General features: G+C 43.2%; 1 protein-coding gene across 3 annotated transcripts in view; it reads left to right on the forward strand.

Moving 5' to 3' along the window:
- The first annotated feature begins 21,488 nt into the window (after positions 1-21,488).
- Positions 21,489-23,906, forward strand: part of LOC111873974 — a 20,519-nt gene continuing 18,101 nt past the window's right edge. For 2 of the 3 annotated variants that reach the window (XM_023869091.2, XM_023869093.2), the window contains exons 1-2: positions 21,489-21,601; positions 22,231-22,349. In XM_023869091.2, coding sequence (XP_023724859.1) covers positions 22,272-22,349 — 78 coding nt within the window. In that variant the 5' untranslated portion in view covers positions 21,489-21,601; positions 22,231-22,271. Of the gene's footprint in view, positions 21,609-22,230; positions 22,350-23,906 lie in introns of all 3 variants that reach the window. The other variant, XM_023869092.2, reaches the window with a different exon arrangement.

A 23,906-nucleotide genomic window follows, 5' to 3' on the forward strand; every position in this document is an offset into this window, starting at 1 on the left:
AAAGTGTAAATTCTATGTAAAGATAATATTTAAATATTTGAAAACTAAAATATTCTTCTATGTAGCGAACCGACCGAACTGAATAAATCACTATGTACACACGCTGATGCGAGCTTCATTCAAATCCGCATGGCTTCCCATTTTCCCAGTTAAGTTCTTTTTTTTTCGTCCATCGATAAATTGATTTCTCATTTGAAGATATTCCATGAAGGATTTGAAGTACTCGTTATCGGTAACTATCTCTGGGCTGTAACGTTGGGTATTCCCACATAATTTCACCGACGTTTCGGAAGAACTTACTGACTCCAACTTCAAGGTGAAGAGTAAGCCAAGCAACCAGCAAGAAGGAAGCAGCAAACAGGACTGCTCGACGTGTGCAGGAGCTAGTACTGTTCACACTCTGTGAAGATTATAGGTTGTTTTATTGTCATTTATGTCAGCACGTTTCGTCTTACTGAGAGCGAAATAACTGGCAAAGCAATTTGTTTCAGAGCATATTCAATCTGCGCCGTGTTTTCGGAATATATATATCCGAATTTCGCACCATCATTAATCTGAGACTCCTAAAAGCAGAGGTCATAAATAATTTTTTTATTGCTAGTGGGGTGGGACTAAGTCCCTTGTACTGCGGCCACTTCTGGCCTATTGTACCAGCCCCAGATGATAGGTGAGGGTAATTGTGGAGCAATTGGTGAATGAAGATTGGCAGGGGAAACCGAAGTACTCGGAGAAAACCTGCCCCAGCGCCACTTTATCCATCACCAATCCCACTTGACCAGACCCGGGGTCGGGAAGCCAGCGACAAACCGCTTGAGCTATGGCGCGGCCTTCCATAAATCATTTACTTTGCGGGGAAGCCATGTTTTGCAAGACTCGCTAAGGTCTGCCCACTGCGCAGGACTCTGAAGCTGTCCGAGAAAAGTTCAGACGTCACCCACGCAATTCTGATTTATGAGATATTCAACATATGTATCCCGCATTACAAGCGACGCCATTCCAGCAAAACTTTAAGACAACAATACCGTAAGCTTTGAGCTCTGTGACACATGTAATGTGCATTTCAAGAAAACTGTTCACCCAGAAAGTCGTCCCGAAGTATCTGTTTCAAATCTCAATCGGAGAAAACCGACTCTCCTGAGAGAGGTCTCTAGTGGTTTTCTTCAGTACCTCCACAGAAATTTCGGAATGGCAACTTAAATCAGACAACGGCCTTTTTCCAACTTATTACTTACTGTCACCCAATTATTCTATGTAACACAGGCTGAGTATAGAACAGCGTTCCCCCTTATATATATTAGTTTTTATTAAGCGTACAATCATTATCATTAAGCAATTTAAGGTTACCATGGCAACGAATTTTCATGAACGAGCCAACAAGCTTTTTGTTTCAGTCTACAGTGTCTATTTTCTGAGTAATGTCAATATTTTAATTTGAATATCTGAACTGTACTGTATACAAGAGGCGCTTTAAAATTGACTGTTTGTGATTGTTATTCATGGGAGATGGCGTTAAACGTCAGCCTCGACGTATCATTCAATGACACATAATACAAGGAGACATGGGAAAGAGTGCGAAAGCTTATATTTGTAGGGTGTGACTTCCCTTCATATACTCAAGAACAGTTTCCCTAACAATTCCGTGGCCTGTAGTCCGCAAGCGAACTATACTCACCGAGCGACCGCCGCTTGTCGGCGAAGTTAGTGTCGACTTTTGCGGATAGAGAGTGTCGCGTGGTCAGCGCAACGAATCCCCAAAGCCGTTAATCTCGGTGTTCTAGACCGGAGCCGCTGTTTCCTTCAAATATATCCTCAATTGTCATCACGAGGCTGATTGGACCCCGTTCCAGACCCACTACTTCTCAGAAAACCTGGTAGCGCCAGGAATCGAACCCAGGACCTCTGGTTCTGTAGCCAGGGACTCTGACCACTAGACCAGAAAGGGGGGTCCTTCCGTAACAACATATAAGTAAAAAATGGAAAATTTTAATTTTCAATCCTACTTCCATACAGTAATATACATTTTAAATTCCTTTGCGTCTGGTTTACAAATGCGATCACTGCCTACATAAGGAAATTAAGCTTGCACTTCGACAAACCAAGTTAATCACCGCTGATATCACAAAGAAGGGGACATCACGCATGTCCATAGTAAAAGGCAACAGTGGAAAGATACAAACTTCTATAAATTTCGCGAAATACGGAATAGCTCGAATTGGATTCATGTTTAATGCAAAAGTTGTATGCAAATAAAAGAGCAAAACAGTCTAGAATTGCTAGCCTCTATTCTTATGGGATTAGTGGCTTAAATCTCATTTCCGTAACACAGCAACATTTGAAAACAAAAAATGTGTGAAGCCCAGTCTTTGTGGGAACATTAGAAGTGCTCAACAGGGAACTGTCTCATGGCATACCCTTGGAACTCCGACATGCGTAAATTCTGGGTTCGTATCTCGGTAGGTACATGCTGCGTGGCTTGATCTCACCCGATTCTAAGTGCTCAGGTCCCAAGTTTAACAGATTAAATGAGAGAGAAAACGTAAAACGTAGAAGGCCCGGTTATCCCTGCAACAGCCCGTGAGTGCCCATAGGACTGTGAGACGTCGAGGCTCCCACATTTTCTATACAATCGAATTACAGATGACGGTGAGGTTGTCAGCTTTACGTGCCTGCCGTCTTTTACCCCCAGGAAGATTCCTGGTTCTCATTTTTGTTAGAGGCTGAGTCGACCTCAGGACCATAGTGCGGCTGGAAAGATTAGATCAATTACAAATTCCAATGACCGCATGGGGAATGAAACCCGCGACCTTGCGGCTTGTAGCATAGTGCCTCAACCGAGTACTCTGCTGCGTGCCCCTGGATAGAAATCTTTAAATTGTTAAACAGATAGACATGAACAGGCTAAAGGAAAATTTTGAAAACAGTCGGTCCAAGAATATCCCTTCCTCCAGCCCAAGGCGAAGTCTCGATGTCGAGCCCCCTCTGGGGCCTATATTTTATTTTGACGTCGTCGAGATGCGGTTCAAGAGCCTCCTTCTCTTTTCCCCTTCTACAACTTCGAAGTGGGAGTTGGAATAGCTCAGTCAGTATAGTGACTATGCTACATCTTGGAACACTCCGACCGTGAAGACAAAGAGATTATCTTTCCTCCACGTCATCCAGACCGGCTCTGGGGCCCACCCAACCTATCCAACGGGTACCGGGTCTCTTTCCCCGGGAGTAAAGCGCCCGGGATGTGAAGCTGACCACCCATCTCCAGCTAGGGCCGAGGTTATTAATGCATGGAGCTGTACCTCCACTCTCCTATACGTCCTCGTGCTGGGTGAATAAATTCAGCTGTATAATCTGAAGACTTCGCTTTACTGGAGTGCAAGGTAACCAGCATGTGACTCGAAGGTGCGTGTTCATAGGAACTCGCCACGCTAAGCTGTCCTGACCTAGAAGAATTCAGCGCACTCAACAGAACTCCAGAAACCTGGTGTGGCACATTCTGGTCGTCTCATAATTTTGGTCATCCTGTAAAGGGGTAAAGGCTACCCACGCGTTCCTCTGAAGGATGACCGAATCTACGCGCTCTCCAATTTCTGACTTTCTTGTGTGGTGGCGGTCTGAGGGGGTGGGGAAGGAGTGGAGGGTCCGAGATTTGGAACCTGAGGTCATGACGTCACCACAATGTCCCCGATCTGCTCCATACAGAGTAGTCCTCCTCCCTCCCGGCCCCCAGAATATCCGAAGTTGCAACCACCGAATTTACGAATGCAGACGTACATTTCGTGCTCAGAACGCAGATTTAATAAAAGCCGACAGAACAGCCAAGCTAAGCAAACTGGGTTTCCTAATGCAAAAGTGGCGGACACTGAATCAATTTGCATTTCAATGCCGCAGGACAGCGTCAGATCCCGCTCTTAGCACTTAAAGGACTTGCCGGAATGCTAACCCTTCTTTTCGGAGACTTCCTTCTTCAAGGAAAATATTTTAGCACAGATTCAATTCAATTCAATTCAATTCTTTATTATTAATGTGCCGAGTCAACAGCCGCAAGGCCAATTACAGACTCAGCACAGTGTAGATGACTGAATTACATTACATACAAACTTATTAAAAGTCAAATACAAATTACAGTTAAGTAATTGGAAGAAATAATCATGAATAAAAGTAAAAGTAAACAAACAAATAAGTGATAATTATAACAGTAATAATAATTCCATTATCATGAAACTAAGTGCTATTACGAATAGAGGAATGAAACATTAATATTTAATTACGAATTTAATAGTATTTTGCTTTACTGAACATGCAAATAATAAAAATACTAACAGTTATCCTGTATTTAAAATTTGTTTGGGTAAAACATTCCTGGCTCCGAATACGTCAACCTCCCTGCAGACAACATTAGCAGCTGCTGCGCATCTAGCAGAGGGACAATTCTTAAATAAAGGGCAAACATTGAACAATGCAAAATCTCTGATATACCGAGCAGGAACTCGGAGACCAACAATTTCCAGGGCAGAAGGGCAGAATTTAGAGCCAAAATAAACTTGAATAAGAAAGAGAGCATCAAGGCGATGTCTCCTAGTACATAAAGTATGTAATTTTAACTCCTCAAGAGCAAGAGAATAATTGTAGTGAACTTTAGGAAAGAAACGTTTAAAACAAAGGGCCGCAAACCTCTGCTGGATGCGTTCCAGCTTGTTGGCATCAGTTGACGTAATCGAATTCCAGACTACGGACGCATATTCAAGTTTAGACCTAACTAACGTAGTGTACAAACTGAACATACAGTCTAGCGAAGAGAAATTGTAGGTAATGTTACGAACTAGACCCAATAGTTTCGCACATTGAGAGAAAATGTAATTGACCTGGTCATGGAAATATAGCTTAGCATCAATAAACACTCCCAGGTCTTTTACAGAATCGGTCCGGGCTATTGACGTTTGAAAAAGTTTATAATCGTAGATAAGTAAGTTGGTTTTCCTGGTGAAGGATATAACTTTAGTTTTACTGATGTTGAGTTTCATACAGTTTGCAATGCACCAACCTTGTATAGAGTTAACGTCAGACTGTAGTAGATAGCAGTCATGAGGGGAACTAATGGCTCGGTAAATTTTGATGTCATCAGCAAAAAGCAGACACTTAGAATGGGCAACTGCATCACACATGTCATTAATAAACACATTGAAGAGAAGGGGTCCCAAGACAGATCCCTGAGGTACACCTGAGAGAACTTCAAAGGGTGAGGAAAGAACACCAGAAACACGGACCTGGGATTTCCGGTTGGATAGGTAACTGCGAAACCAGCTTACATAACCACCAGAAAGCCCAGCAGCACTTAGCTTGTGAAGAAGAAGAGAATGTGGGACAAGGTCGAATGCATTGCTCAGATCAAAATAAATGGCATCAGCTTGTCTCTGGGAGCCAACTATAGGGGAGATAAAATCAATGTAAGTCACCAAATTAGTGCTTGTGGATTTTGTTTTAGAGAAGCCGTGCTGATAAGGACTAATTTTTGATTTTAGATAATGGGAAACATGTTCATGAACAATAAATTCGAATATTTTAGAAAAATTACTGAGTAAGGATATAGGCCTATAGTTGCTAACAGAGGTGCTTTTGCCTTTCTTGAGAACAGGGACAATTGCTGCTTGCTTCCATAAGGAGGGAAAGTTATGCTGAGATAAGCTTAGATTAAAGATGTGTTTCAGAATAGGTACAAATATATCAGTACAACCCTTAATAATGAATCCAGGGATGTCATCGACTCCAACAGACTTAGATGGTCTCAGGCGCTTAATAGCTTTAATAACATCGGAATCTGAAACAGACGCTAAAGGTAAGAATTCGGAAGATGACAATAGGTTGGGGAAGACAATAGGACCAGGATTGTGGTACACTGTTTGAAAATGTTTTGAAAATTCATCAGCAATGTCATGAGGTTCGATTAAATGCTTACCATCAACCTCAAGCTGGATGGAATTTGAATTTCTTTTCCTAAAGGAGGCCACATATTTCCAGAATTGCTTGGGTTGCGACTTTAAATTTTCGTCCACAGATTTCAACCATCTAAGTCTGTCAGACTTAATAGTAGACTTAACTAGCTTACGATAATAGGAAAATTTTTGGTAAAGGCAATCGGATTTCTTTTTCTTAAAACGTCTGTAAAAATAGTTCTTTTTCCTTATGTAATACTTTAAGGAACTAGAATACCAGTGCGGAAATTTCATACGAGTGTTTATGATGCCACGGGGAATTGCATGTTCCATGGCATCTTGAACAGCAGCATTGAGGCCGGCGACAGCAGAATCCACGGAGGTGGTACCATATACACAGGACCAGTCGTAAGTTGAGAGATTATTATAAAGCAGTGCATAATCCCCAGACGAAAATTTACGGTACGAATATTTATAATTTTGAATACAAGTGGCAAGGGACAAACAAATATTGATAATTAGTGGGGGGTGGTAATTGTCAGGCTTAATAAGTCCAGAGTCAACAGGAGTAATACTTATGTCGCTTAAGTTAGAAAAAATTAAATCAAGTAGATTGCTGCCGCTGACATTATCAATGCACTGATTAAGATTTAGTAGACACGTGGAAGTGTAGATCGCATCTCCCTTAAGTTTCGAGTAATAATGAGAATTGGGCAGAGCTAAACCACTTTTCCAGTCGAAACCAGGGGCATTAAAATCCCCAACCATAATTACTCGAAAATTATGGGTATCCAGATTGTTTTCTAAAAAACGAAAGTAATTAGCAATGTTTTCAGGATTAGCGTCAGGAGGAAAGTAATGATTTCCAATGAGTAAGTTGAGGCCGTCTGAAGTGGGGATTTCAACCCATACACATTCATCGCAAGATTCTAAATCGTATCTGCGTTTACAAGAGCGAATTTTGGAGGATAGGGCAGTGAGAACTCCACCACCACGTGTCTTATTTACAGACGCCCTGTCAGAACGGAAAACTGTATAGCAGTCAGGAAATAAATTATGATCGTAACACAGGTCGTTAAGCCATGTCTCAGTTAAACATATAATATTGTAGTCCGAGGAGCAGATATTGTCATAAAGTTCGACTTGTTTAGTCCTAAGACCTCTGACATTTTGGTAATATATGTCAAAACATTTTCCAGGATATTTGGGAGACCTGGCAAAACAACCTGTGTTGTTATCAGGCTTGCTAACCATTAACTATGTACAGAAGCGCCCTCCCCCTGGGCAACAACGTTTACCGTATTTTCTGAATCGCCAACAGGACCCATGGGGGGAGGAGTAAGGGGGCGATCATTACCTGCACCACGGGAGCAAGGCCGAGAAATCTCTGATTCTTCAACACTATAAATTTGTTCAGGGCTTAATCGCCCATAAAAAGGAGCGATTAAACAGCCGTTAGGCCAGACTCCGGTATTATTAATGAGATGAAAATCATCCTCTGCAACAGAGACATGAAATGATGCATATGAGTTAAATTTAGTTTTTAGCCTGGTGCAAGCAAGGGAAGCAAGCTGCAATTGATCCTTTAAAGATGCCTCAACATCAGATGATGTTACATCTGGGGAAAACCTAGAGACAAAAAGGGACTTCATGCGGACCCTCTTCTGCACAACAGAGAGAGAAGAAGAGCTTCTAACTCCGATCATGGCAACACGTGGCTTCTTGGAGGTATTGGCAACAGCGTGCACAGTGCTAACAGGAGATGGGGCAACTCGCTTCTTCTTAACTACAGTTACAAAATCACCACCGGAAGGGTTTTCACCCGTCACTACGGATGGCTCAGGTAGTGAATTTATACCAGGAGCTGCGACCTTGGGGACACTAGGGTTTCCATTTACTGCACAAACAACATCCCTGTATGATTTTGCTGCAAGTGAAGTAGATGTACCAGCCTCACGCCGTGTTGGTTGCACATGTGAGGGCGCCTGTTGAAATTCACGCAGTTGCATCTTCATGGCTTCGTTGTCAATTCTAAGCTGCTTAACTTCACTGCTTAGATTCGACAGCATCACAACTATAGACTGCACCATTTCCATGGTACAGATGCCATTGGTACGAAGTGTTTCAAGCTGCACGCTGAGGGAATCTTTATCCCCATTACACGAAGCAGAACACAGTAGATCTGTAGTAATTGCATCCTTCTGGTTACTAGTGCAGAAGGAATGCTCGTTTGCAGCATCCCCCGTTTGTTTAATACAATTGGCGCACTTGTAAGAAGACTTACCGGTAGTTGCACTCACACTAGGCTCCGGCACAATTATAAAGGTTAAAGCAATTTAAATAGTAACTAAGTTCGGTGAATTTATTTAATATTTGGCTAATCAGTAAATATTCGAGACTTTTGAGTTTCTGTACTTTGTCCTTAAGAATTAACGTATTTTAATCATTAGGTTTTTCACTAACGGGGCATGCGGTAGCGCGATTAGTTAAGGCGCTATGCAACAAACTGGAAGGTCGCGAATTCGATTCCCGATTAGGTCACTGTCTTTTTTAATTGACCTAATCCTTCCAGCCGCACTATGGCCCTGGACTCAACTCAACCTCTAACAGAAATGAGTACCAGGAATCTTCTTAGGGGTAAAGGGCGGCCGAAGAGTAAGACTGACAACCTCACCGCCATCTATGAGCCGACTGTCTAGAAAATGTGTCAGTTTCAACGTCTCGTGGCCTGTTATATAGATAGCTTTTCTTTTACTGTACCTTTACGTTTTTCACTAATGTTAAGTACAGTCTCTTTAAAGATACAGTGTACAACATCGGGGAATGTTCAGAAGATGCAATACATTTTATGTAATCAGATGCCACTAAGAACTGCTTCCTGTACTGAAAGAAATAATTGTTATCCAGCGACACCCACAGAAGAAACGTCTTCTGGTTACTGCATGCAGGGAAAGAGATCAGAGTAAATTAAAGTTCATTCGCTAATCTAAAAAAGAAACTATGGATGAAGGTTAAACCCGAATGTTTAAGCCGCAAATTATAATACAATTGTATAATGTTTGTAGACATTATCCATCGTCCTGTTTTTATTTAAAACACACGATGTTTCGAGACTGGATTCTGTCTCCGTCTTCAGGTGGAACCTACTCAATTGGGCCCACTCGATAAAGTTAGCCCCCATATAGAATCCAGTTTCCGAAACATTGTGTATAAAATAAAACAGTGTGATTATGCCCATAAACACCACAATTATATTCATATACCAGCGTCACAAACGTTTAGACCTTATATAAATTTTAAAGAATTTTCCGCAGAACTGCAGCAACCCCAACTGCGGTACACGTTTAGAACAGTGGGCCTCTGCAGTGAATTCATAAAGCGTGTGTCTGTGGCCCATTCTCTTTGCAGTCGGAAGCAGCATGTGGGCAGGATGGGGCCGCGCGCGCCATAGCTCAAGCGGTTAGTCTGGTCAAGTGGGATTTGTGGTGGACAAAGTGGCGCTGGGGCAGGTTTTCTTCGAGTACTTCGGTTTCCCGTGCCAAACTTCATTCCACCAATTGCTCCAGAATCACCCTCACCTATCATCTGGGGCTGGTACAATAGGCCAGAAGTGGCCACGGTACGAGGGACTTAGTCCCACCCCACCAGCAATAAAAAAAAATAAGTACGGCATACGGCAGCAAGGGTCCACCTCCCAGCCTCTCCTCAATGGTATGGTGGTCAGATAGAGGAAAAATGTGTCGTGTTTACTTAATTCTCAAGGAAGAATTTTTCCTAACGCATCCATATCTTTGCTCTCTCATTATCAACTAATCATCCCATTATGCGATGCTATATACAAGGTGTGTCCCAAAAGTCATTAAATATATTTCTTTCCCGCGCTCCTACTGGTCGGAGCGCGCTGGAACCGATTGGGTTAAGGGGGGAGGCCTTTAGCTTCACAGCGCGCCCAAGGTCAGTCTGCTCGACCATCAGAGGCGTCAGTATCGCTGATTTAGTGCACCTGTGTTTTGTGACCACGTCACGGCGCGCGATGGCGGATACTTTCGAACAAGGTTGGGCGGTCAAGTTCTGCACAAAGTTCAGCAAAAAGCTGCCGAAACTCACGAACTACTTAAGCAAGCCTACGGGGAGTCTGCTCTATCATATGTGCAAGTTACAAGGTGGGTGAAGAAGTTTAAGGAGGGCCAGGAAGGAGTGGTAGATGACCCCCGCTCTGGACGGCCATCAACAAGCCAAACCGATGAAAATGTGACTCGTGTGCGTGATTTGTTGAATACTGACCGTCGAATGACTGTCCGGTTGTTAGCCGACACTCTGAACATTCCAAAAACCGTTGTGCATCGCATCGTTATGGACGAATTGAACATGCGATAGGTGTGCGCCAAGCTGGTCCCCAAATTGTTGACGGACGAGCAAAAGGCCAATCGAGTGTTGATGGCGAGTGAACTGAAGGAACGTGTGGAAACTGAACCTCATTATTTAGACTGTGTTATTACCGGTGATGAAACGTGGACATNCTGGCGGCTGCATCATGACAATGCGCCCAGCCACACGTCTCTGCTCGTCCGTGAGTTCCTGGCGAAGCACCACGTGGCAACGCTGCCGCAGCCACCCTACAGCCCCGATCTAGCTCCGGCCGGCTTCTTTTTGTTCCCGAGGATCAAGACTACACTCAAAGGACGCCGTTTTGAAAGCATTCAGGCTATCCAAGCGGCCGTGACAACAGCTTTAAATGAGGTTCCCGTCGAGGCCTTTGAGGGGGCGTACCGGGCATTGGAGAGTCGGTGGAAAAAATGTGTAGATGCTCATGGACAGTACTTTGAAGAATATTAACACTTTGTAGCGATATCATCAATAAATTTAATATATATATATTTCATGACTTTTGGGACACACCTTGTACGTCTGTCTCATCCTTATCTAGTGCCGAGGTCAAGGATAGTGGAGCTATGCCTCCATTTCCCCATAAGTCTTCATAGTGTGGTGCTAAATTTGCTAGGAACAGGAGAAAATTTACCTTGTTATGGGTCACCTACTGAAAGCACTATGTAAACAAACAATAAATAAACATAAATACAATAAATCCTCGCTAATTCTGTTACAGTTAATCCTGATGTCGGATAATCCGCTTTAGAAGACAGATGGCGTTTAGGAAGGCGGATGAATCACTTGTATGTTCGGACATAACCTGGCAGTTTCTTCAAACCTGCATTGTTACGTTCAGACACAAGTACAGCTTCTGCATAAATGTATTGCCTTTTTATACTTTATATAAATAAGGACTCTAAAGCGATATTTCGTTACTTATTTTCATCATCACTACTGTCACCATTAAATTTTCCATTATTTGTGTTAATTTTTTTTTTTTGGCTTCTATGGTTACTTCAGCTTCACTAATCCGAATTATCGCTTAATCCGTATGACCTCTCTCCCCAGTTACTCCGAGTTACCGAGGTGTACAGGTGTTCCAAACAAAAGGTAAACTGGTGCGCAAGAAACGCACTGCCATGTCAAGTTCACCATGCTGAACAAACTGTAGTCTGCAACACGTAGGGAGGAAAGTTTACTTGAATTTAGTTTCTCTTTGAACATTTTGTAATTATGTGTTTTTTAACGTTATTTACAGGGTTTTGTGCTGTGAAGTCCGCATATGGCTCTCGTCTTGGTGGTATCGAACCAAGTTCCGCAGAACCGCGATGCACTCTGGCTGTTTCCAGCTATAGTACATCTGAGGTAGCAGCACTTCTCCTGGCTCAAAGAAAAGAGATGTCCACTGTTAATGCGAAGTGAAACATCGTATTGATTTTGCACACGACGCTGGCGACAGAACTGGGGCGCGATGTGTGAAATCTTGTAACCATAAAGTGTGCGCACTGGACCGAGTGCTACAGAGAGCGGTTATACACAGCAGGGCTGCCAACCCACGCCAAACACACTGCTCGCTGGCACAACTTTTCACTTCAGCAAGTGTAAATTATGGTCGATTCATTACCTCTCGTGTCATATTGAGCTAATTACTGAGTAACGCATAACGTACAAGATGCATTAGTTAGTTAAAGAGTTAATTAATCAATCGGGTAATCAATCGAAAAATCTCTTTATCGGTCAGTCTGACAGTCGCGCTTTAAACATAGCCAAATTAGAAAATATTTATAACACAACGTTTCACCCATCATTAAGCGTAACTCTGAAATAATAAACAGCTGCAGTAATCAAAGCGTAAGCGTGAACAGAAGTGTCAGCCTCTGCTTCCAACACAGCAACTCTCTTGTCAGTAGGTGCGTAGTCTATCATTTGGTCTGTCGGGGTGACGTTCATAGTACCAACCGCCTAATATGTTCGTCTATCTCTGTCGGTTACTGCTCGATCATGTAATCGGTCTGCTTATCGACCCATCACTTAGCCGGATAAATGGCGGTATACGAGTATTATCAACTTAGTAAGTTTAGTGAACAGGTCATTGGGGCGTGACCTATCTGTGAAGGAAACTTTAGTTCCAAAATCGAAAGTATTCAGACTAATAAAGCCCGGAGATTTCTGAGCTGCAGTGACTAGGGGTCACTCGATCGATATCAGCCGCACAATGGATACCAGCAATGTTCCATACAGGCCTGTTGCAGCTAAGCTGAGGTTTTCGAGTGGTTATGACAAGTTCTATCTTCTGGATTATAACACCTTGCAGTTCGTTGAAAATCAAGCTGTTTGCTACCTGCCTCATGTTGCTTTCCTGCTTGGCTTACTCTTCAACCCTGAAGATGGAGGCGACATGTTCCTCTGAAACGTCGGATTCAATCGGCAGATAATATTAACCCTGTAAAACCCTGCGGTTACTATACGTACCAACCGCTAAAGCATACTAAAATTCTGCATTCTGCCCACAGAGTGGGTTTATGTGCTAAGTATGGTTCTCACAATAAACCGCGAATATTTACCCAGATAGCGTTAATCGGTTTGGCTTTGAGCCGTGACGTGATGTTTCCTGTGAAGTACAAACTGAATCTATATATATGTTTTTCAGACGAAATTCAGTCCTTAAAAGTATAAGACAGAACTTAGGCAAACAAGTTTGTGGGAAATGAACACAGTCGGCTTAGGATCGTGCACAATGCGGACTTCAGTGTAAGCTATAATGAACCTTCGGATTGTGCTGTTAGGGTGTTCGTTTCAGCGGGCCTGATGATCAGCATTTCTAAATGTGATATTCCGAAACACCGAAAGGGTTAGCGAACCGAAATCTAAATGAACCCAGCAGTTCTTTTTGATCTCTCAGCACCTAATCAGGCATCGTTCGTCTGTCACACGGGAAAGGGAAATTAAATCACGTGGTAACCCACTTTCACCAGACAGCTGCTGATAATGCGAACTTTACCACTGTAGTATTGATTGGGCTGCAGAAACGAACAACAAAGTGTACTGCTGCACCATCTACTCGTCGCTGAATGAACTGCTTTGTCTGGCAGAGCGTCGCCATCTGTATACGTGTACGTTACGATCAAACGAAAGCGTAACAATGTACCAGCAACAACCCTTTTTGTTCGCGTACCCCCAGACATAATTTCTCTTCAACTATGTACCCCCAAATTTGTTGCTGTATAATTCAAGTTATACACAGTTTATAATCTACATATAAAATAAATTAAATAAATTACGTCCAAAGTAATGTATTAAATAATAAGTTTCAAATGAGAAAAGGGAGAATCAAGCTATTAAATAACAACTATATTATTATTTTCATTTTGTGCATCCTGTTGTGTTACAATATGCAACTCTTTTATTGACCGTCAAAACACAACATATAGAAAAAAATCAGGGCTTCGCTACATGTTTCAGCCACTAACGGCCATCATCAGGCAAACACATATTAAAAAACATACACCACTGAATTGCTGTACAATAGATTGGATACAATGTTAAAATACTTTGTGTAACAATACAATAAGTCACATTATATTAAAAAAACTGAAAGTTATTGTATATAACAAGATAAAACTTAATTAATGTTATACAGCATCGAATCGGTCGTTGATTTCTTACTTTTCATACGTTTCTATGGACCAATTTGAAGTTCGATATTTCATTTATATAGGAATGTGTATGTGTTTGCCTGATGATGGCCGTTAGTGGCTGAAACATGTAGCGAAGCCNATATTTCGCGTAAAAATACAATAAGTCAGATTATATAAGAACTAAAAGTTATTGTATAAAACAAGATAAAACTTAATTGGTGTTATACAACATCGAATCAGTCGTAAATTTTTTACTTGTCATACGTTTCCANATTATATGAATAAATGTTTCATTAGTTATTAATGTTGTTCTGAGCTGTTAATGAGCTGAGTGAGCCTGTGTCTGGCACGTCAGTACCTCAAGTCGGGGACGAATTTTAATTTTATGTGTTCCGTAATGTCTCCTCTTACCCCCTGGGGTACGCATACCCCAGGTTGAAGACCGTTGATATAAGATATTAGAATTTGTGTGTGTAGATATATGTACGAACTGAGTTAAGGGACTACTGAAACTCCATTCGATCAATATTTTGGAATCTAAAGATGATTCCTTAATTTCTGCGGCGTGTAGACCCGTCGCTGGGCAGAGATCTCGAAACGGAAACCAAAAACAGCCGTTGCTACGCTGAAAAACAAACGGCCATTTATGAACAACGGTAGAGCAAACACGTTCCCGAGGAAACAATATCCGAGCTATCTCTGAGCAACAACCCAAAACAACAACAGTGGGGTGTTTTCTGTTGGGTCCGCCTCTAGGATACATATCGAGAACCCCAGACCGGCTGAGGCAGTTTAGTTGAGTGAATTGAAGTGAAGTGCAGTAGTTGATTGGTGAGTGAGAGAGTTCAGTTGAGGGTTGGCAGTTCAGTCGAGCTCTGCAAGGGAGACTAAGAAGAGATGGCGCTATTGATGGCTTGGCAGTTGACAGGAATTCAGTTGCAGGATATTCGCCGGGCAGTAATGACGTAAGGGTGTGAAGCTGAAGAATCTCCACTTTTAGAAGCCGTTGCTAGAGAACGGCTGTTAAAGACACAGCAGGCTTGAAGAACGCTTAGCTGGTGCTGTGGATCTGTGATAGCGCTGTAATTACTTGTAGTTCCGAGTCGTGTGTATCAGTGAACAATAAATCCATTCAGAAATCTATAACCCGTCCATAATCACACCCCTAAAACATGACATTATTAATAGTAGTTTCAGTGCCAGAGTTGAGGATCTCTAGGGGGTATTATGATTAAGGATGTCCAGTCACATAGTCTTCTACGTAAACACTATATTTTCGAATATGTTGCTTTCATCATCCACCCTGAAGAAGGGTGCAAAAGGTAATTTCGGTATGTCGATACCTACCAACAAGCTATACAGTACGTTTCAGATATTGGTTTGATTTTCCAACCGGTAAGGAAAGACATACAGGCAGAATATACACAAATTAAAATTATAAACTATTTGCCGTTCTATTCTACACTAAAATTAATACTGACTGCACAAAAATGACTTACTACAGAAGAGCCCTTCTTGAGAAAATATATTCATTCAGAAAGTTATGGAATTTCCCATATTTTACACACCCGATAGTACAGTGCCTTGTTCACAAAAACCTCTCACTGACCACTGTACCAAAGCATCAAATGCGCTCCATAGATATCATCCTACTTAGTTAGATCCATTTTAATATTATCTTCTCAACTAAGCCTAGGTATTCCTAGTGGTCTCTATTGCTCACAAAATTGTGTCTCTACATATATATCTCTCCCTTACATTCTATTCTCACTGGTTTGTTCGCAGTCACTGGTGAAGGCTGGGCGTAAGTGATTAGAAATATAGATGAGTACCTGGCTTCTGGGTTACGAGTGAGAAGTGCAGGTATGGGGAGTGCATTGCCTGTCACTGAATGCGACCAAATTCTCCGCGCTCTCAGCCGATAACGGCCAGGCAAGCGCTACCTCTGTAGCTCTGTAGCTCTGTAGCTCTGTAGCTCTGTAGCTCTGTAGCTCTGTAGCCTGGGAAATGTCTCAGAAGAGACGGGACTTTCACTTCCCTTTCCTTTGAAACCGGACAAGAATAATTCAGTTGGGGCACAGTCAAGGTTAAGATTAAGATTAAGCAGAACGTGGCTGAGTGCGTGTGACAGCTGTAGAGGCAGGCTTCAGGAAGGCATTCTTCCAGAATAATTACATTTCCTCCCTCCCGAGGGAACACCACTAACAGAACAATCTACATAAAATGCAATAATCATTTGACGTGTAGTTACAGGACGCAACGAGAGAACTGCTGTCACGATTACTAGACTGAAGGGAGCCGAACTAAGCGGCCGACCGTTCTAAGGCATGAACTGTACTTGCTCGCTCAAACACTGGGATCGTGAGTTCGAATCCCACTTGGGGCATGGATGTCTGTGTGTGTTTATTCTATGTTTGTACTGTCCTGTGTGGAGGTAGGGGCTGATCCCCCGTCCAAGGAGCCCTACCGACTGTAGAAAAAGATCCAGAAACTGAAAAAGCGACCAAGGTCCAACAGTGGGCTGTAGAGCCATAGACAGACAGACTGAAGGGAAGGAGGGAAGAGAAACACAGGGTGGAAGGAATAAAGTCAGAAAACCCCACAAGACAGAAAGGAAAAGAATAATGTAAAAATGGGCTGTGTTCTGGGAGCTGACTCGGCTTAGCTGTCCTTCGAAACATCAGTGAACGTCAGTCTACCTTGAAAATGGAGACAGCAGGTTTCTCCCGAACGTCACTAATTACCAAAGAACACGGCATCAAATCCAAGAAAACAAACTTTATAACCTCCGTTTGTGTTTTCTGATATTTCAGCTGGATGTGCGCCTCCCACGTTCAGATGTGGTCTCTTGAAGGTACCCTGAACACGGAGGAAGCATATTGCTCCGAAACATAGGCAAACACCTGCCAGCCAATCACACGGCAATGTTCATAGTCACTGACGTGAGAAAATATAATCTGAGAGAGAAAAACGCAAGTTAAGTGAAATTGATGATACCGAGAGCCGTTAAACAACTCGCATCCTACTCGTGCTGTACAACTCGCATCCTACTCATGCTGTACAACTCGCATCCTACTGGCACTGTTTATGTGTAGCATTATTACCGCATTAAGATTTAAAATGGCTTCCTTAATGGGAAATCTCAGCCATTCTTAAGTAATTGGCAAAAAGTGCAAGATTACGAAGGGCTTCGCTATTGTCTGTTAGGTGAAAAGCAAAATCAACATTCTGCGGGTTATCACAGCGGTGGTTATGAAGACTTCTATATTCTGGGATAGGTAACGCCGTGTAGTCCGGTGAAATTCAAAAGATATTTCGGAGGAACATATCGCGTCCTTCCACAGAGTGGCTTTACTCTTTGATCCTGACGATTAAGGCTGTACTTTCCTCCGTCTGTGAACTTATAGCTGACTACACGGCGTCATATCGCAGAAAATATAACTGCACAATAATCCTGATGGTATTACAACGGTTTGTGGCTGTAGCCCTGCTCGTTGCTTGCTGCAGACTGGTTTCTTACATGGCTTCTTACTTTTTAACACGGAATATTGAGGCGACATTTTCCTCTGACGCGTCCGTTGACTTGTTCCGGACTACAAGGCGCTATATCCCAGACGACAGAACTCTTCAAAAACCTGACACTGTCCCTGTGCGTAATTAAACACGATACTATTAAGAAGTACGAGAGAGTGTAGGCATAGCTCCGCGTATTCTTTAACATAGCCACTAGATGGAAATATCTAGTTAGCTTGAGGACCAGGTTGCTTTGCCCCGGATAGAAGGGTCCTCAGAATTTACTGGATAGAAGGGAAGGTGGGATCTTAGTTCCAATCTGGACTTCGGTTGAATTCCTTTTAAGTCCACTGTCAATGCGTTCATTTCGCGTTCTGACGCTCCGCTCGGCGTTCAGACGAGACGCGGCCAAACTGTGGCTCATCTGACCGAAACAGCTCTTTTCAACCCCTTTTCAAAAATGGTTTAAATATACTGTCACGTGATTGAGTGTGACTAGATACGGGATTTGAATTGATAATAGTATTTATTGGACACTTACAGAACGTAACTGCATGTAACCGACAGTCTCACTGAGTCACACACTCCAAAGATCACTCTAACTACAGCACATATAAAGTCTGCTCAGCCTTCACTAGCCGTTACTCCGTATGGAGGCGGGGTCGAATACCTCCACCGTGACCCTGCGAGTCGTAGGAGGCGACGAAAAGGGAAGTCTCAAATCTGAGACACTAGCCGTTGCTTGGTAACGGCTTACAATGGCGGGCGTGACTCTTCCTCTGGCACTCCGAAACTCTCCCGGCTTCAGCTATCAGCTTCTCACAGATGACTCTCAAATGACTCAACTTTTTTTTTCGTCACATTGCGACTGACGGTCAGTCAGTCAGTAAGTCTTGGTGTCGAGCCCCATCTGGGGCTCATGACCAGATATTAATTTTACCGTTTGACAGTTACGGTTTTATTTTCGTGGGGCGCCCTCTCTGACGAGAGGACGGGTCTGTCTTGTGCATATGCTGCTGGCCATTGCCAGAGCGATCTTTCTCGGGTCGGAGTCCCTTGGGACTCGCGACCATATTTTACTGTCTCAGATATGAGGCTTCCCTTTTCGTCGCCTCCTACGACTCGCAGGGTCACGGTGGAGGTATTCGACCCCCTGACTCAACTGAACTACTAGTCCTTGCTATATAACCCCGGCACGGACCGCACAGGAAACGTCCCGTGTTCTCTCGTTTCCGGGGAGACAACGTGTGAACTGAGCTGTTCCTTAGCAACGGCTGTTGTACTGTCGCCTGTTTACACAGTTGTTACTTGGCAGTTTGTGTACACGTCAGAATATCTAACCCGTTGTACGGAAGCCTCCATGAAGTACACATCTGCTGGCGAATCAGCACTTTATCAACCGCTCCGATGTGGAGTAAGTTTGGCCACCATTGATTCAGATTATAATTTCATAGCGAACAGAACTGAGATCTGCTATTCCTCACGAGAATAACAAGTCAATCAGTATGCGAAAGGAGCACCGGTCGAATTCGTTAGCAAGTTTCGTTTTAGTCGTACTAATGACGGTAACTAGGTCGGTTAGCGTGGCAGATACCGGCCGGCACGCTTAGACAAGGCTCTTACTCTGCATTATCGGTCTGGGTCACGGCTTAATGACACCTCCACCAAGCAACAATTTCTCTCGCTCAAACCAACTCATATTTCCGACACTAATTTCGAATATATTTCCAACAAATTAGAATAATAATCTTCCGTCTGAAGTACCTTACAGAACGTTCTCTGCGCATCTATTCCGTTGCCCATGAATTCTATTTTGCTTATTTCATAAAGAGAATTAGGTTCTTACTGTAACTGGATCAGTATGTGATCCTCATTAACAGCAACAGTATCGAAAATAAAAATTAAAAAATGTCTCTGTATTTCGACAGTTCTATGGAGTTACAGGAAAGGAAGTAAAGTTAAAAAAAATAGTATATCAGAACGATGGAAGTGAATTACAATTTTCTCCTTATTATAAATCTGAAGCAAACAGCAAACTGTGCCCCTGAGCACAATACATCTCCCTCGCTGACGTAATTAAACACTGGGTTAACTGCATTACTTCCCCCATGAGCTCACTGAATTTTTCAATTAACCTAATCCTTCCAGCCGCACTATGGCCCTGGGGTCGACTCGGCCTCTAACAGAACCTTCCTGGAGGTTTTTTTTTTAATTCGCATAGTGGAAGGTGAAGTCCAGCTGGGGCCACTCGGCACGTCGGCCATAGATTAGCCTACTGTGCCTTCCCCGGGTGATTATGATGATGGAATTTGGTGGAATGAAGATTGGCAGGGGAAACCGAAGTACTCGGAGAAAACCTGCCCAGCGTCACTTTGTCCACCACAAATCCCACTTGACCAGACCCAGGCTCGAACCCGGGCCGCCGCGGTGAGAAGCCAGCGACTAACCGCTTGAGCTATGGCGCGGCCTACCTGTGGGTAAAGGGCGGCCGGCACATAAGTTTGACAACCTTACCGCCATCTGTGAGCCGATTGTCTAGAAAATGTGGGAGCCTCGACGTCTCACAACCCTACGGGCCTCCAAGGCCTGTTGCAGGGATAGCTTTTACATCGCAGTATACACGTCTCAAGTTGGTTAAGTCTTCTCTTTGGAAGTCATGTAAAGTGACTTCGGCTGTCACTGTGTAACACGAAACACGAAGAATTGCAGCGAGCCACTTCATTCAACCTTGAAGACACGCAGAGGTTGATAAGAAAGTAGGCTATCGGTTGGCTTGAATATATGACCCCCCCCCGGCTTTATCATCAGCTAATGTATCGTTAACTTTATTTCATGTTCCAGTGCTACCAACACACCATCTATGGCGCAACAAATATACATTTAATTTAAATTTATGTAGCACCTTATTCAGTAACACTTCTTAATGATTATAACATTATATAAAAACATAAATCTGTTAAACGACGCCTATAAGCAGTATTTTTACTAAATAAGTTTTAAGATATAATCGGAAACAAAAATTGACGTGTAAATATTCAAAGGTTACAGCTCCTGTATTTTACCTTCTCACGAAAATATTCGTACAGCCCGGTGCAGGAAAACTGGAAAACTGAGGGGGAAACTCAACAAACTAGTTTCTTTTTAATACTGTATAATCCGTAATTTCCAGTTTGACGTACTATTAAGTTGAAAAGCGTCGTTAAAAGCAGGAATCAATTCTGTCTTTAGGCTACAAACATTGCATTACAGAGAACAAGATCCAGTTCTCCAGGGCATCTTGAATTCTAACGATTAAAGGCTATACACAGACTGATTTTCCTGACTGCGAAACGCTGTACTCCTGTGTGAACTCACCTACGTTCCAGAGAATACTGCTTCCATCTTCAGGGAAACAGAAATAAACCACTTATGCATGTGACTTGCTTGACAATTTCTTCGACCGTGAAGATGAAGACATTAGGAACATTTACAGGAAATATGTAGCACACAGGAGCCGGGGCAGCTCAGTCGGTACAGCGACTGGCTACGGGCTGGGCAACCAAGGGATCGCAGTACGATTCCCTGGTAGGGTCATGAATTTTCTCTTCTCCATGTCGTCCAAACCGGTTCTGGGGTCAACCCAACGTATCCAATTGGTACCGGGGGCTCCTTCCCAGGGGGAAAAGAGGCCAGGGCGTGAAGCTGACCACTCACCTCCAACTAGTGGCGAGGTCATAAAAATATAGATCCATTCATCCACTCCACATACGCCTTCATGGCGTAGTGCTTAATCAGGTAAGCACAGGGACAACTTTACCATCTTTACGCAACACACATTAAGGTTGGCGACACTAAGGGGAAGGCACAGGGTGCGGGAGGGTGTACAGAGACAATTAGCCCGATTGCAAGGTCTTTCACTACAAATTTCATGATTTCCAACCTGCGCCGCTGAGGAATTAGAGACCTTACAGTCGTTATGTTGCATGTTTTATGTAGCGCGCTGTCCGTGCACTGTCACGTGGACAGATAGCTGTTCCCCACGCTACCTTCAGTACAGCTCAAGCAGTCACAGTGCTTGGTGCACAGCACGTTGCCAACACCGCAAACGGCACCATTCCAGCGCTGTGAACTCCAGAAGGAGGATCATCCACTTGCAGACCCTGCTAGGGCTCTCCTGTACGCGGTACTTCGTAATATGCAATCTTGAACAGTTTTTAGTGCACTACTATTTATTATTACTCTACATGATTACATCATATACGTATTCAGAGCCAAGCGCACACTCCTTATCCATATTTTATAATAATAATTTATTATTGTTATTATTATTAAACTACACGACGCTCCCTTCGGATTGCAGCAAGTATGTGGAACTCTAATTCAGTTCTACATAAACAAGTTGGATTACTGACAGTAAGGTATCGCTGCAACAGGCCGTGGAGGCCCATAGGGTTGTGAGACGTCGAGGTTCCCACATTTTCTAGACAATCGGTTCACAGATGGCGGTGAGGTTATCAGCCTTACTTGCCGGCCGCCCTTTAACCCCCAGGAAGTTTCCTGGTACTCATTTCTGTTAGAGGCTGAGTCGACCACAGGGCCATAGTGCGGCTGGAAGGATTAGGTCAATTTGAAAAATCAACGAAATCATAGCGAATCGAACCCGCGACATTCAGGCTTGTAGCACAGTGCCTCAGCGAGCTACGCTAAAATGTGAGTGTTCCCAGCGCTGAACACGGAGACAGCGTCAGAACTGTTAGGTAAACAGATTGTGTGCCTCGCGAGTGAGGAAACTTTTGCTGTTACAGATTGTTGCAACTCGTGATAGCGGCATGGTGTGAGGCTCGAGATGGCGGTGAGGTTGAGGCATTGCTGCTGTGGTTGCTCCCTCAAGGAAGGAACAATAGTCATAGGGGTTATCTTCCTTGTAAGTAGAACGAACCGACAGAACACAACAGAGACACATCTCTGCATCTCCCGCACAGTGTTTGCTGTATGCAGCCCCTATCTGCCTGCCGTCTGCTTTGATGTTACAAGAAGCTCTGCACTCTGTTCACACAGTGGGTTCACGGCTCTGGTACTGTCAGGACCAATTACAGATTGTAGATACAAACATCTACAGCGCTATCGCTAATTTTTCTCAGTCTGTTTTACTAGCCGTTTCCTGGTAACGGATCGAACAATTCCCTTTGTTTACGTCCTTACCGTCTGGCAAATATCTCACAACAGACTCATTGCTGTAACTGTCTAACTGCCAGGCTGGCCGCCATCTCATACCAACCTCCTACTGTTCTCTTCATTGACTGACTAACTTATCAAAGTCAAAGTCAAATTCAACGCCACATTGTGACTGACGATCAGTCAATCAATAACTCTTGCTGTCGAGCCCCATCCTGGAGCTCATGACCAGATATTTATTACTGTTAGGCAGTTACGGTCTTGTTTTTGTGGGCGCCCTCTCTGACGAGAGGACAGATCTGTCTTTTGTATCTGCTCCTGGCCCTTGCCAGCGCAGTCTTTCTCGGGTCCGAGTCCCTTGGGAATCGAGACCATATTTTCCTGTATCAGATTTGAGACTTCCCTTTTCGTCGCCTCCTACAACTCGCAGGGTCACGGTGGAGGTATTCGACCCCCGACTAACTTTATCTCCCAACCTACCCCGCTTATATCTCGGCACGGATTGCACAGAAAACACCGCTCCTCATTGTTGTGGTTCAATCGTTTGCCTGGAAACATGTTTGTTTGCAAAGCCGTCACTCAGCAATGGCTCTTGTATATTTGCTTATTTGACGGTCGTTGCCCAGTAACGTGTCAACATGCTACATTAGTACACTCAGAATAAATAGTGAATATTTCCTTGCACAGAATTAACCGACTGGCTTTGTAGTGGGCACATGATATTATGTATGAAGTGGTAACTGGATTGTAGAATATTATTTACACGAATTTCATGCTGCAAATTGTTAGGACCGCTCAATATTCCACAGTGTATAATGCAAAGACTGTACGGGGGGACAAAGAAATATTTAAAACCTCTCCGTGCTACAGACGTACTTTTAATTGTGTGACGCGTTATATTAGGTTAGCTTTAGTTGCTTTAAATTGCTTTAAGTAAGGTTAAACTAATGAACACCATATATGAAAGTGGAGAGTGGCCCAAGGACTTTACAGAAGTTACAATGATTGCCTTAAAGAAAAAGATAAAAGCTACAAAATGCAGCGACCATCGCACAATAAGTCTTATTGCACATACAGCAAAGATACTAGCAAAGATACTTAAAAGAAGAATTGAAAGGAAAATAGAGGATGTACTTGGAGAAGATCAGTTTGGATTTAGAAGAGGAAAAGGAACCAGGGATGCAATTGGGATGATGAGAATTATAGCGGAACGAACTTTGGAGATAGATGAAGAACTGTGTGTTTGCTTCATAGACTGGCAGAAGGCATTTGACCGGGTAAACTGGACCAAATTAATGCAGATCCT

The sequence above is a fragment of the Cryptotermes secundus genome, unplaced genomic scaffold (assembly GCF_002891405.2).
Source record: "Cryptotermes secundus unplaced genomic scaffold, Csec_1.0 scaffold870, whole genome shotgun sequence".
Lineage (NCBI taxonomy): Eukaryota > Metazoa > Arthropoda > Insecta > Blattodea > Kalotermitidae > Cryptotermes > Cryptotermes secundus.